The following is a 13,764-nucleotide window of genomic DNA, read 5'->3' as shown; positions in this document are numbered from 1 at the left end:
GCGTCTGTGACAAAATTCAAGGAAGCCAGGCGCAAGCTTCCAAGAGTCCTCTTCCATTGTAGCCACACGGGACGCTCTTAATTCCTCCAGCAGCAAATTATGACAATACGTTTGAAACGCTGTCTACCAGCGGAGGCTCATTAGGAGACTCAGTGCCAAGGTTTTTTATTGGGTGCTAGTCATATAGGCCAGACTCCCAGAAAGAAAGTAGGTTTTCAGCATAAACGAAACAGCTGGGGTACAGTGAACCACTTTTATTGTTTAGGGAATAGCGGAAGCTCTCCCCAGATTCAAGATTCCAGAACCCAAGCAAGGGACAACCTTGAAAGTGGGGCTTTCAAAAGATAGCAGTCTTACCAAAAATAGTAAAATACCTAGGAATACATGTAACTAAATAGGTGAAAGAGCTGTATTCTGAAAACTATAAAACACTGATGAAAGAAATTGAAGAAGACACAAAGAAATGGAAAGATATTCCATGCTCACAGATTGGAAGGACAAATATTGTTAAAGTGTCTATACTGCAGCAGTCTACAGATTTAATGCAAACTCTGTCAAACTACTACCAGCATTTTTCACAGAACTAGAACAAAAAAAATGCTTGAATTTGTACAGAATCACAAAAGACCCAAGTAGCCAAAGCAGTTTTGAAAAAGAAAAGCAAAGCTAGAGGCCTCGTAATTCCAGACTTCAAGTTCTATTACAAAGCTATAGGCATCAAAATAGTATGGTACTGGCACAAAAATAGACAAATAGCTCAGTGGGACAGAATAGAAAACCCAGTAATAAATCCATGATTATATGGTCAATTAATCTTCGACAAAGAAAGAATGCACAATGGGAAAAAGTCTCTTCAACAAGTGGTGTTAAATTGGACAGCAACATGACAAAGAATGAAACTGGACCACTTTCTTACACTATATACAAAAGCAAATTTGAAATGGATTTCAGACCTAACCCTGAGACCTGAAACCATAAAAATCCTATAAGAGAACACAGGCAGTAAATTCTCTGGCATGGACCATAGCAACATTTTTCTAGATATGTTTCATGAGGCAAGGGAAATAAAAAGAAAAACTATTGGGACTATACCAAAATAAAAAGCTTCTGCACAGTGAAGGAAATAATCCACAAAACTCAAAGGCAACCTACAGAATGGGAGAAGATATTTGCAAAGGACATATCTGATAAAGGATTAGTATCGAGAGTATATTAGGAACTTGCATAACTCAGCACCTAAAAAACAAATAATTCAGGGGTGCCTGAGTGACTCAGTTGGTTAAGCATCCAACTCTTGATATGGACTCAGATCATGATCTCACAGTTTGTGAGATCAAGGCCCGTGTCGGTCTCTGCACTGATAGCATGGAGCCTGCTTGGGATTCTCTCTCTGCTTCTCTTCTGCTTGCACGCCGCGTGCTCTCTCTCTCTCTCTCTCTCTCTCTCACTCAAAATAAATAAACTTAAAATAAACCTACAAATAATCCAGTTAAAAATGAGCAGAAGACATGAATAGACATTTCTCCAGAGAAGACATACAGAAGGCCAACAGACACATGAAAAGATGCTCAGCATCACTGATCATCAGGGAAATGCACGTTAAAATTACAATGACATATCACCTCACATCTGTCAGAATGGCTAAAATCAACAACACAAGAAACAACAGGTATTGGCGAGGATGTGGAGAAAAAAGAACCCTCATGCAGTGTTGGTAGGAATGCAAACTGGTGCAGCCACTATGGAAAACAGTATGAAGGTACCTCTAAAAGTTAAAAATAGAACTACCTTACAATCCAGTAATTGTGCTACTAGGTATTTACCCAAAGAATGCAAAAACAATCAAAGGAGTACATGCAGCCCTATGTTTATTGCAGCATTATTTACAAGAGCCAAGATCTGGAAGCAGCCCAATTGCCCATTGATAAATGAGTGGATAAAGAAAAGATGTGGTATAAATGTACAACAGATTATTATTTAGCCACAAGAAAGAGTGAAATCCTGCCATTTTCAATGACATGGATGGAGCTAGAAAGTACTACCCTAAGTGAAGGACGTCGTTCAGAGAAAGACAGATACCATAGGATTTCACTCATGTGGAATTTAAGGAACAAATGACCAAAGGAAAAAAAAAAAAGACAAACCAAGAAATAAAGTCTCAAATATAGAGAACAAACTGATGGTTATGTGAGTGGGGAGGGGTGGGTGGATTGGGTGAAACAGGTGATAGGGATTAAGGAGTACACTTGTCATGATGCGCACAGAGTGTTATATGGAATTGTTGAGTCACTGTTAGTGATGCGCTATTAGTGATTAGTTCACTAATAGTGAACTATTAGTTGCAGTACACCTGCAGCTAATACAACCCTGTATGTTACCTATACCAGAATTAAGGTTGAAAAATAGTAAGAAACTAGAGCTCTCTTCTGATGATGATAGGAAAAAACTCAAAGATAGAAGTCTTAGGCCTGCTGCATTCACTCCAGAATTTTTAAAAATCTCCCTATTTATGGGCAAAGCATATTGTTGGTCTTCTTTCTGAGGATGAAAGTGGAGTTTCAGAAGTAGAAAAGAGGTTTTGCTGTAGTAGAGTGACTCTCTTCCTTCCCAAGAGCTTGGAATTGAAATCTCACATCTTACATTTCCAGAAATGTATTATCCCAATACAGACGATCCCCGACTTATGATAGTTTGTCTTAAATGATAGGACTTTACAATGATGTGAAAGCGATACACACTCAATAGAAACCATACTTCAAATTTTGAATTTGGGTCTTTTCCCAGGCTAGTGATCTGTGGTACAACCCTCTCAAGATGCTGGGCAGGGGCTGCAGCTCCCAGTCCGCCTCATGATGACTGGGAGGAGGGTCAAGAATTGATACAATCTTTCTGTACCCATACAATCACTTTGTTTTCATTTTCTTTCTTTCTTTTTAATGTTTGTTCATTTTTGAAAGAGAGAACATGAGTGGGGGAGGGGGCAGAGAGAGAGGGAGACAGAGGATGTGAAGGAGACTCTGTGCTGACAGCAGAGAGCCCAGTGCGGGGCTCTAACTCAAGAATCATGAGATCATGACCTGAGCCAAAGTCGGACACTCAACCAACTGAGCCACCCAGGCGCCCCTGTTTTCATTTTCTTTACAGTAGTCAATAAATTACATGAGTTATGTAACACTTCATTATAAAATAGGCTTTGTGTTAGATGATCTTGCCCAAATGTAGGCTAAAGTAAGTGTTCTGAGCACTTTAAAGTGGGCTAGGCCAAATTATGATGTTTAGTAGGTTTAGGCTTATAAAATGCATTTTTGACATACAGTATTTTCAACTACTTATCAGGATGTAGCCCCTAAGTCCAGGAAGATGTGTGTTATTAGACTTAGTCCTAAATAAAACATGGAAAAGGGTGTGAGCAGAAGGGCCCCGCCAGGCTCTTCCATTCCTTGATTCATTCAGCAGACTTCAAGCAGCTGTTCTGTGCCAGGCCACTCTTCAACAAAACAGACTTAGTCTCCATGTTTATGAAATAGTACAATAAACATATCATGTATTTCTCACAGGTCAGCCAAATTTTTTAAATATTTGTAACCTGTATAGTAGAGGGTATGTTGAAGGAAAGCACTTTCATATACGGTGGGCGGGGTGGGGGGTGGAATATGAATTGATAGAATCATTCTAGGGTCAGGGCAGATAGATTGTATGGGACCTTTACCCTATAACTTTGGTTTCTAATAATTTGCCTTACAGCTATTCTAGCTAAGGTTTTCAGTGAGACCTATATTCTTAGAAAAGGAATATCCCAAAAATCTTTTGTTTATGTGGATTATATTTAGTAATATTTATGTTCAAAATTAGAACAGAAATATTTAAAATGTTATTTGAAAAATATTAAATCCATTATATATTATCATAAATAATATTTTAATGATGGGGCACCTGGGTGGCTCAGTCGGTTGAATGTCCAACTTAGGCTCAGGTCATGATCTCACAGTTTGTGGGTTTAAGCCCAGTGTCGGGCTCTGTGCTGACAGCTCAGAACCTGGAGCTTGCTTCAGATTCTGTCTCTCTCTCTCTCTCTCTCTCTCTCTCTCTCTCTCTCTCTCTGCCCCTCCCCAGCTCGTGCACAAGCTGAAATAAAGAATTCGTTCTCTCAGAAATAAATAATTTTTAAAAATTAAAAAAGTATATTTTAATGAAAAGCGATTTTAAAACAAAAATTGGTACAAATAGTGGCATTGCTTTCCATTTTTCCAAATCTGTTTCATGTCAGATTTAATAAAAAAACAGCTGGTTTCTCATCTCTGCTTTTATATTCAATCTGTTGCAGTATGTTGTTAGGTTGAAATATGTGAAGAAAATGTGGCCTTACTCAGATATGTAGCTGGAAAAAAGTATTTTCATATGCTTTCAGGTAATTGTGGATATTCTTTGACATGACATCAAAACTCTTCCAAGTGGTAGTTTCTTAAAGGTTAGTTGCAGTATCAGTGAAAATATCAATGAGTTTTTCATACAGTTAGGTCAGAATCTGTGGGTTTACCTTGTACTTTGAATCTTTTTTTCATGCATGATTTTTTGTAAGTTCATGCGATTGGTTATTTGGAAAATATTAATTCACTAAGTTATGCAGACCTACCAGATGTTGACACATGTTCATTTTACCATCTCCTCCTCCCCCCATAAAAACCTCATGTTTATTAATATCACCCTTGACCTCATCAAACACATTTGTAAGTAGTAGGAAGCTGTCAGCTTGTGGTGGCCAATGCTAGTTTACCAAATTTTAAAGTTTTACTTGAAAGGTTAAACCTTCTCATTGGCAGCCAACATTTTCAGTTGTTTTCTTGGAAGTGCCAGACCTCATTGTATGTTTTTTGAGAAAATAGCTACCAGATACTCCAGGCTGGCTAGCCCATTGTTCTTTCAGGTAAAAATAGTGATCCATTTGCGACTCAAGCAGTGCTCAAGTGCTTTTCTGTAAGAATCCTATTGTGTTTTGGCACACTAGGGTGCTTTATGTGTAGTTCCCATTTTATTGCACAGCGTATGAAAAAGATGGGAATCTTTCAACTGCCAGAGCATGGCCAGTGAGGACACAAAGATTCCTGAAGACAGTTTGGTGCCACCAGCATTTTTATTCACCATTACCTTTTGCACTGCCAGTGCAAATGTTAACACAGGAAAAAAAAAAGTTTCATTTTTTTGAGAGAGGGAGAGGGATAGAATCTTAAGCAGGCTCCATGCCAAGGGTGGAGCCCAAAGCGGGGCTCCATCTCACACCTGTGAGATCACAACCCGAGCCGAAATCAAAAGTTGGACACTTAAATGACGGAGCCACCCACGTGCCCTAGGAAAAAAAAGGTTTTCCTATACATGTTTCCGTGTTAGTACATTTTAGTATTATTATGAAAATAGTTTTGATCTCCTAGACCTCCTAAAAAGTGTCTTGGAACCCGCAGAGGTCCTTGGACCAAAGAACTGCCGTCCTGCAGAAATACATGTATACAAAGATACTCACTGAAGCAGTGTTTTGTTTTTTTTTTTTGTTTTTTTTTTTTAAAAACTCCTTCTTTCTCTCTTTTTTTTTTTTTTTTTTCAACGTTTATTTATTTTTGGGACAGAGAGAGACAGAGCATGAACGGGCGAGGGGCAGAGAGAGAGGGAGACACAGAACTGGAAACAGGCTCCAGGCTCTGAGCCATCAGCCCAGAGCCCGACGCGGGGCTCGAACTCACGGAGCGCGAAATCGTGACCTGGCTGAAGTCGGACGCTTAACCGACTGCGCCACCCAGGCGCCCCTGAAGCAGTGTTTTTCATAGCATAGTATTGGAAACAATAGAATTGTCTAGCTGATAGTCTTTCTGCTTACTGGCAGAGAGGATTCAGCACTAAATACCTGCCAAGACATCCACTGATATGAATTGTCTTCTTAACTATGTGTGTAGAATAGCAGGAATTAAGTACTCTCTTTGCGGTAATTGAAAAAATAGGCATTCAAATAATTTTCTTTGGTCTGTGGTTCAGGTGAGGAGCCCTATTGATTTTTGTTAAGGAATGGTTAAGGCATGTTCTCTGCAGCAGTTCAAGAAAATGTGACAAATCTTTGTGTGATGAATTGACGATATCTTCACATTAAGTGAAAAGTTGAGAATAATATAGTATGATCATGTTTTGTCTTAAAAAACAACCCCCAAAACGGAACTATAGCAAGTGATTACATATGTTACTGATTCAGAGAGACCTAGAAGTTTTTAAATCAAAAACTGCTATCCGTGGCTATCTCTGCCAAGGCACGTGGGATTTGGAAAATCAGGGGTAGGAGATGGTTACAGATTCCTAGTTTTTATTCTATGTATCTCTGCATTTGAACTTTTTTTTTTTTTTTTTACAATGAAACCATTGGGCATTATATGTAAAATCCTGGTAAGTGCTATGAAGACATATATATGATAAGGAAAACCCCTCTGAGGGGACTTCTGGGAATCTGCGTCTGGATGAGCTCTTATCCGGCATGGCTTCTCTGCATTGTAGGAATCTGAGGCGGATCCGGAAATGTCAGCGTGGTCGAGAACAGCAGGAAAAGGAAGGGAAGGAAGGAAACAGCAAGAAGACCATGGAGAATGTGGATAGCCTGGATAAACTGGAGTGTAGATTCAAGTTGAATTCCTACAAGATGGTGTATGTGATCAAGTCAGAGGACTACATGTATCGGAGAACTGCCTTGCTCCGGGCTCATCAGGTAAGAACGAGTAACTGAATTTCTCCACACCCCTCCTTCCCCAGCCAGGCCCAGACCTACCTCAGAGGCTTCTGATTGCTTCTCTCCCTTTATGAAAACCACCTCGCAGATTTGAGAATTGTTGAGTAAGCAGGTGTATTAGTCTATTAAAGATATCAGGGGGCACCTGGGTAGCTCAGTCAGTTAAGTGTCTAACTCTTGGTAATTGGCTCAAGTCATGTTCTCACAGTTCCTGAGGTCTAGCTCCACTTTGGACTCTATGCTGACAGCACAGACCCTGCTTGTGATTCTCTCTTTCCTTCTCTCTCTGCCCCACCCCCCCACCCCCACTTGCTGACTTGCTTGCTCTCTTAAAAGTAAATAAATAAACTTAAAAAAAATGTCCAAACAAAGAACCACAGACTGCGCCTTAAACAACAGAAATTTTTTGTCCTACAGTTCTGGAGGCTAGAAGTCAAAAATTGAAGCGTTTGGCAGAGTTGCTCTGAACCAGGGCTGTGAAGGAGAATCTGCTCCCTGCCTCCTGTCCTAGCCCCTGGTGTTTTGCTGGCAGTCTTTGGCCTTCCTGGCTTTCAGGTCTCTGCCTTCATCTTCACATGGTGTTTTTCCTATGTGCCTGTGTCCAATTCACCCTATTTATTTATTTATTTACTTATTTAAATTTTTATGTTTAGAGTGCAAGCTGGGGAGAGGGGCGGGGGGATCCCAAGTAGGCTCCACGCTGAGTGTGGACGTCGGGCTTGATCCCGCAACTCTGGGATTGTGACTTGAGCAGAAATCGAGTCAGACACTCAACTGACTGAGCCACCCTGGTGCCTCCAATTTACCCTTAAAAAAAAATTTTTTTTTGTTAACGTTCATTCATTTTTGAGAGATACAGCATGAATGGGAAAGGGGCAGAGAGAGAGGGAGACACAGAATCTGAAGCAGGCTCCTGGCTCTGAGCTGTCAGCACAGAGCCCGACGCGGGGCTCGAACCCACGAACCCAATTTACCCTTTTTAAAGGGTGCCAGTCATACTGGACTATGGGTTCACCCTGCTATAGTGTGACCTATCCTAACTAATTACATCTGCAACAACCTTATTTCTCAGGTCACATTCTCAGGTACTGGGGTGAAGACTTTAACACAGTGACTTGCAGGGAACACAGTTCACCCCATAACAGCTGGTGGCACCTCAGTGAAATGAAGCTACTCCCAGCATTTATATTTCAAGTGCTTTTGCTTATTTGAATTCTATCCGTTTTCACATGCTGTCTCAATTGTGAAGCTTCCTGATGCAGTTATATACCGGGTATTGTGCTAGGCCCTGGGACACAACCAAGGAGTAGAGCATATATGCACTATGAGAGAAAGAAACTGGGTGAAGTGATCGTGGGTAACTGGCACACAGGCCCTGTTTTTGTTGGGGGAGACCTCTCTAAAGAGGAAACGCTTGAGGCCTGAACAATGACAAGGATCCAGCCTGGGGAAGAGTCAGAGGTTGGTACTTTCCAGGCAAAGGAAACAGGCAAATGCAACGCTGGAAGGGAGGAAAGGACTCGGCATGTTTGAGAAGCTAGAAGCATCAGTGTGCCTTGAGCCATAGGGAGAGTGGCATGTTTGAGGTCGAAGGGTGGGGGAAGACATCATTGCTAGTCTCATAGACCATGGTTGGGATTTTGTTTGTGGTACATTGGGACATTGTTGACAAAGATGGCTCGAACTGCTGTGAGGACAGTGGGGTGACTTGAGGCATGATGCTGGAAAGGCAGAGACTGCTTGAAAGACTGCTCTTGTCCAAATGAGATGTGATGGTGACCTGGGCTATCAGGGTGGCAGTAGAATTGTAAGAATTAGATCAGTTTGGAGATGTAATTGTCAGGATGTGGTCATGATCGGATGTGAGAAGGTAAGAGAAAAGAGAACATCAAGGATGATGCCTGGTGGTTTTTGTTTTTTTGGTTTTTGTTTTTGCTTGAGTAAATCAGAAGTTTAGGGATACAATCTGTTAATACGGAGGTGGGTTAGGGGGCATATAAGGCACTGTGTTTTGAACTGTTTTTGGTTTTTTTTTTTAATGTTTATTTTGAAAGAGAGAGCAGGGGAGGGGCAGAGGGAGAGAGAGAATCCCAAGCAGGGTCCGTGCTGTCAACCCCAACGTGGGGCTCAGTCTCACTAACCGCCAAGACCATGACTTGAGCTGAAACCAAGAGTCTGATGCTTAACCGACTGAGCCACCCAAGCGCCCCTGAACTGGTTATGTTTGAAAGGACTACAGGGGTGCCTGGGTGGCTCAGTCGGTTAAGCATCCAACTTCAGCTCAGGTCGTGATGTCATGGTTCGTGGGTTTGCCCCCGTGTCAGGCCCTGTGCTGACAGCTCAGAGCCTAGAGCCTGCTTTGGATTCTGTGTGTCTCTCTCTCTCTGCCCCTCCCCTGCTTGTGCCCTGTCACTCTCTGTCTCTCAAAGATAAGTGTTAAAAAAAATTTTTTTTTGAAAGGACTACAGTTCAAGCAGGAGAATGTTGGATGGGTGTTTTAATGGACTTCTCTCATGACGCTGTGTGTTGTATGTTTGATGCCAGATTATTTGGGGAGCTAAGTAACACCTAATTCATCTTTGTATCCCCTACTCTGCCTTGCACATAGGCCCCAATAAATATTTACTAGATGGGTAGGTGAAAGCATAAACCTCCCCTGAAGATCTGCTGTGTCCTCATGCTCTGCTGGGCAGGGTGGGGTAATACTGTGAAGAGAAAGTGGGTTTTAAGCCCTTTGCCTTTGCACTGTTTTACTTAGAAGTGGATGGTCACACTGCCAGGGTGACCTAACAGCTGCAACTCATAGGGTCTCATTCAGGGTATGCTAGAAGCACCTGTGATGCTAGTTTCAAAATGGGGGGTGGGGGGCGCCTGGGTGGCTCAGTCAGTTAAGCATCTTTGTTTCTTTTTGAGAGAGAGAGCACAAGTGGGGGAGGGACAGAGAGAGAGGGACACACAGAATCTGAAGCAGGCTTCAGGCTCTGAACTATCCCAGAGCCCGATGCAGGGCTCAAACTTGTGAACCATAACACCCTAACCAAAGCCAAATTTGGACGCTTAACTGACTGGGCCACTCAGGCGCCCCTCCTTTTTAAAAGTTTGAGAGACAGTGCAAGTGGGGGGAGGGACAGAGAGGGGAGAGGGAGAGAGAGAGAGAGAGAGGGAGGGGGGGGGGAGAGAGAGAGAGAGAGAGAGAGAGAGAGAGAGAGAATGAGAGAGAATGAGAATGAATGCCAAGCAGGCTTTGCAACTGTCAGCACAGAGCCCAATGTGGAGCTCAAACCCACGAAACTGCAAGATCATGACCTAAGCTGAAACCAAGGGTCAGACGCTTAACCAACTGAACCATCCAGGCGCCCCAGGCACCTAACTCTTGATCGTGAGATCGAACCCTGTGTCAGGCTCTGCACTGACAGCACAGAGCTTGTTTGGGATTCTCGCTTTCCCTCTCTACCCCTCCCCTGTTTACGTGCCCTCTCAGTTTTTTTTTTTTCAATGCAGATTGATGGAAACAAGGAAATCTGTGTTTTTATCAGGTTCCCTAGTTGATCCTGATAAATGCTAAAAGCGAGAAGTGCTGAGCTAGTTCTGCTCAGACCCCATGTTGGCATTTCTTTAGGGGCTTTATGGATTCCAACTCTTTATATACTCCATGTTCTTCATCTCTTTCAATTTTCTTCTTTAAACAGGGACTCCTCACTAACCAGAGGTATCAAGGCTTGACCCCACACCTTTTCCTCTGCTACTTTAGAAAAAAATTAGGCTTTGTATTTGAAGAGGTTTTTTGTTTTGTTTTGTTTTGTTTTGTTTGTCTTAGTTCATGGTTTTTTTTCGTTGTTCTGTTTTGCAGTCCCATGAGCGTGTAAGCAAGCGGCTACATCAGAGGTTCCAGGCCTGGGTAGATAAATGGACCAAGGAGCATGTGCCCCGTGAAATGGCAGCAGAGACCAGCAAGTGGCTCATGGGTGAGGGGCTGGAGGGCCTGGTGCCCTGTACCACCACCTGTGACACAGAGACCCTGCACTTTGTGAGCATTAACAAGTACCGTGTCAAATATGGCACAGTGTTCAAAGCCCCATAACTGCAAAGCCAGAGCAGATAACTTGAGGGGGGTGTGTGTGGGGAGCACTTGCACTCACACACACTGAAGAAACAAGGAAGATGCCTTTCAAGCCTCACTGGGCCTCTCTGGGACATGGCCACCTGATCAGTGTGTGGCTGGTGCAACATGGCACCAAGTGGGCTACATATAAGGAACGTGGATACCTTACAAAGCCGGAGCTGGAACTTTTCCCAAGGGGTTTGGGGTATCACCCTGCTCTGGAGGGGAAGGAAATCCATGCAAGCACAGAGACATGCAGCTTGCTTGCACACACCAGCAGAGCTAAGACTGGAGTCCCCTGGGGCCTGACCTTCGATGAAGGAGCCAGATGCTGTTCACACCTTGACTGGATGGGCATGCACTGACAGACTGGGGAAGGACTCACCGCTCAGATGGATTGTAACTCTGATGGTCACTGCTCCTCTCCCCTCCCCCCAAAAGGAAAAAAAAACTGGATTTGATTTTTTTTTTTTTTTTTTTTTTTTTTTTCCTGGTCACTCGAGCACATCTAGATCACCCATTAGATTTTATCTGGGACCTGCAGTTTGGCTTTGGGATTGATCATCTTGTGGGTTTTTCCTGACGAATCCCTCGCTGCCCACCCTTTACTCTCTCCTCTGGTTCTCAACCTCAGCAAGTTCAAATCCGTCGTCCTTTTTAGCTCCCGTGGAACTGTTTTGTACCTGCTTCTTTACTAGTCTACCCTAGTGCCATCCACCAGCTTTACTCTCTGACACACACACACACACACACACACACACACACACACAATTTTAACTTGGTTTTTCTTTTTTTTTTGTAAATAATGTACATACTGTCGATTTTTTATTAAAAGAAATATGCTTTGATGTGCTAGCATAACTGCTCTAGCTTCTTGTGTACCATAGTTCTATGTGGCTTCAGATTTAGTACCTATGAACAGATGTACAAGACATTTATTACACTTTTTACCAAAGGGAGTTACCGTTGTAGTACTTTTGTGTAAAACTTGTCTTCCCTCTTGCCCCAACTTTTTTTTTTCTTTCTTTTTTCTTTTTCTTTCTTTTTTTCTTTCTTGGGTTTTTTGTTTTTTGGTTTTTTTGTAAATAAATAAAGCTTGGTTCTTACTTAAGGAATGAACTCTCAACCCAAGTCCCTTGTCCTCACCAGAGAACTATTGTGGAGTAGGGATTTGGGCTTCAGTTCCTTGTCCTCAGCACAAACAAGAATTTGCTTTAAATAGCGATTCATTGCACTTGTCCCAAATCAAAATATTCCAAAATTTTCAAATAGAATACTTAATTCTTTTAGTACATGTTTTTCCCCTTATTTCAACTGTTTGGAAATATTTTGTATTTCGGCAAGTTGTCCAGCTATTTGCATTTCTCTGTGTGTATGTGTGTGTTTATATATATATATATATATATATATATATATATATATATATATTCCTTAATTGGAAATGGGGGTGAACAACTTAAACACAAAACCAGTATTTAAAAGAAATATGTACAAGGTGTATGGCCTAAATAGGGTTGGGAGAGAAAAAATTTGCTACATTATTAGCAACTGCAAATGGACTTTTATATATTATATATATATATAATTGCATAAATTTAGACTAGCAAACCAGATAAACTGATTAGGATTTTTCTGTCTTCAGCCTGGAGTTTATGAACAAAGACATACTGAACCCCTCCCAGTATGGTAGATTTTTCTCCAACCATCACCCTAGTCTTAGTTATAAAGTAACCAACATGTTTTGTGTGGACTTGTTTGCTTAATTAAAACCACCACCACCACAAACTACAAATTTTTTGGCTTCTGAACTTTAAAAACACATGGTATAGATTTCTCTGCTTTTAGACTTTTTTGTTGCAGAGGTAACAGGAGACTCTGAACCCGGAAGTGTAGGGGGTGGTCAAAGAGCCCTGTGGCAGCAGATTCTAGGATGAAGCTGAGCCAGTGCCAAACCTGGAGGCACATACAGGCACATACTGAGGGGAAGGCTCTTCCAGCTTTTTCCAGCAATAGCTCACCTGTCACCCTCTGCTCACTCAAGAAAGATTGTGTTAACCTGGAATTGTGGAGGAAATTGATGGGGTCTGACCAGGGGTAGCCCCAGCTGTTGCTGTCCCTGCACTGCTTACAGGTCAGGATAGGGTTTCAGGGTCAGTTCAGGAGAAAACCCAACCCACCAGTGCAACCAAAAAAGGAGGGAGCCTCACCTACACCCAGGGTTTTCACAAGCCCCATCTTTATCCCTCCTGCCTTCTGAAAATTGAGCTCCAAGCTCTAAACCCAGCCTGTATTGTAGCAGTCAGTTGTCTTTATTTTAAATCACGTTTGGTACTCTGCACTTAGTCACTTTTCCCTGTGACCTACACTTGAAATGTGAACTTGGTCAGTATCTCCATTAAAAAATATCAGGGCTAGTGTGTATGTAATTTTTCTTAGTAATGATTTTATAGACAAGCACTGCCTGGCAATTCTAGAAGGAAAAAAAAATACCAGTGGGCTACTAAGGTAAGGATGAAATTGGAGGTGTTTCTTGGATCAGGCTTTTCTGAATTCTCCAGTCCTGTGTGGTGAAATACGTTATTCAATTGGATTTTGAATGCTATGACTGATCTGCCATCTCCCATCAAAATACTCCCAGGGTTTCTGGTGATAACTGACAGCTATATACACAAAACATGTAGGAGAGGAAGCTCAGGTTACTGGGGGTGCAAAGCCCTCCCTATTTAAACAGATGTCTGCCAATTAGCGTCAAAGCACCAGCCCTGGCTCCTGGCTCTTCACACGTTAAGCAGACAACAGGTTTTCGAAGACAGAGCCAGAAGTCGGGCTAGGCGTGGAGAACTAGCCAATTCCCACTCGCTGCTTCTAAGCCCTGGTGACCTGCGTCTGCAACAGCCGAGGCTCC

General features: G+C 42.3%; 1 protein-coding gene across 4 annotated transcripts in view; it reads left to right on the top strand.

Moving 5' to 3' along the window:
* SIN3A (SIN3 transcription regulator family member A) overlaps positions 1 to 11,974 on the top strand; it is a 74,517-nt gene extending 62,543 nt beyond the window's left edge. For all 4 annotated transcript variants that reach the window (XM_086711245.1, XM_086711246.1, XM_086711244.1 and 1 more), the window contains 2 exons: positions 6,529 to 6,736; positions 10,608 to 11,974. In XM_086711245.1, coding sequence (XP_086567371.1) covers positions 6,529 to 6,736; positions 10,608 to 10,838 — 439 coding nt within the window. In that variant the 3' untranslated portion in view covers positions 10,839 to 11,974. The remainder of the gene's footprint in view (positions 1 to 6,528; positions 6,737 to 10,607) is intronic.
* The last annotated feature ends 1,790 nt before the right edge of the window (positions 11,975 to 13,764 follow it).

Source organism: Puma concolor, chromosome B3 (assembly GCF_028749965.1).
Source record: "Puma concolor isolate L17-30 chromosome B3, mPumCon1.1.hap2, whole genome shotgun sequence".
NCBI lineage: Eukaryota > Metazoa > Chordata > Mammalia > Carnivora > Felidae > Puma > Puma concolor.
This window is presented reverse-complemented; position numbering and strand designations above follow the sequence as displayed.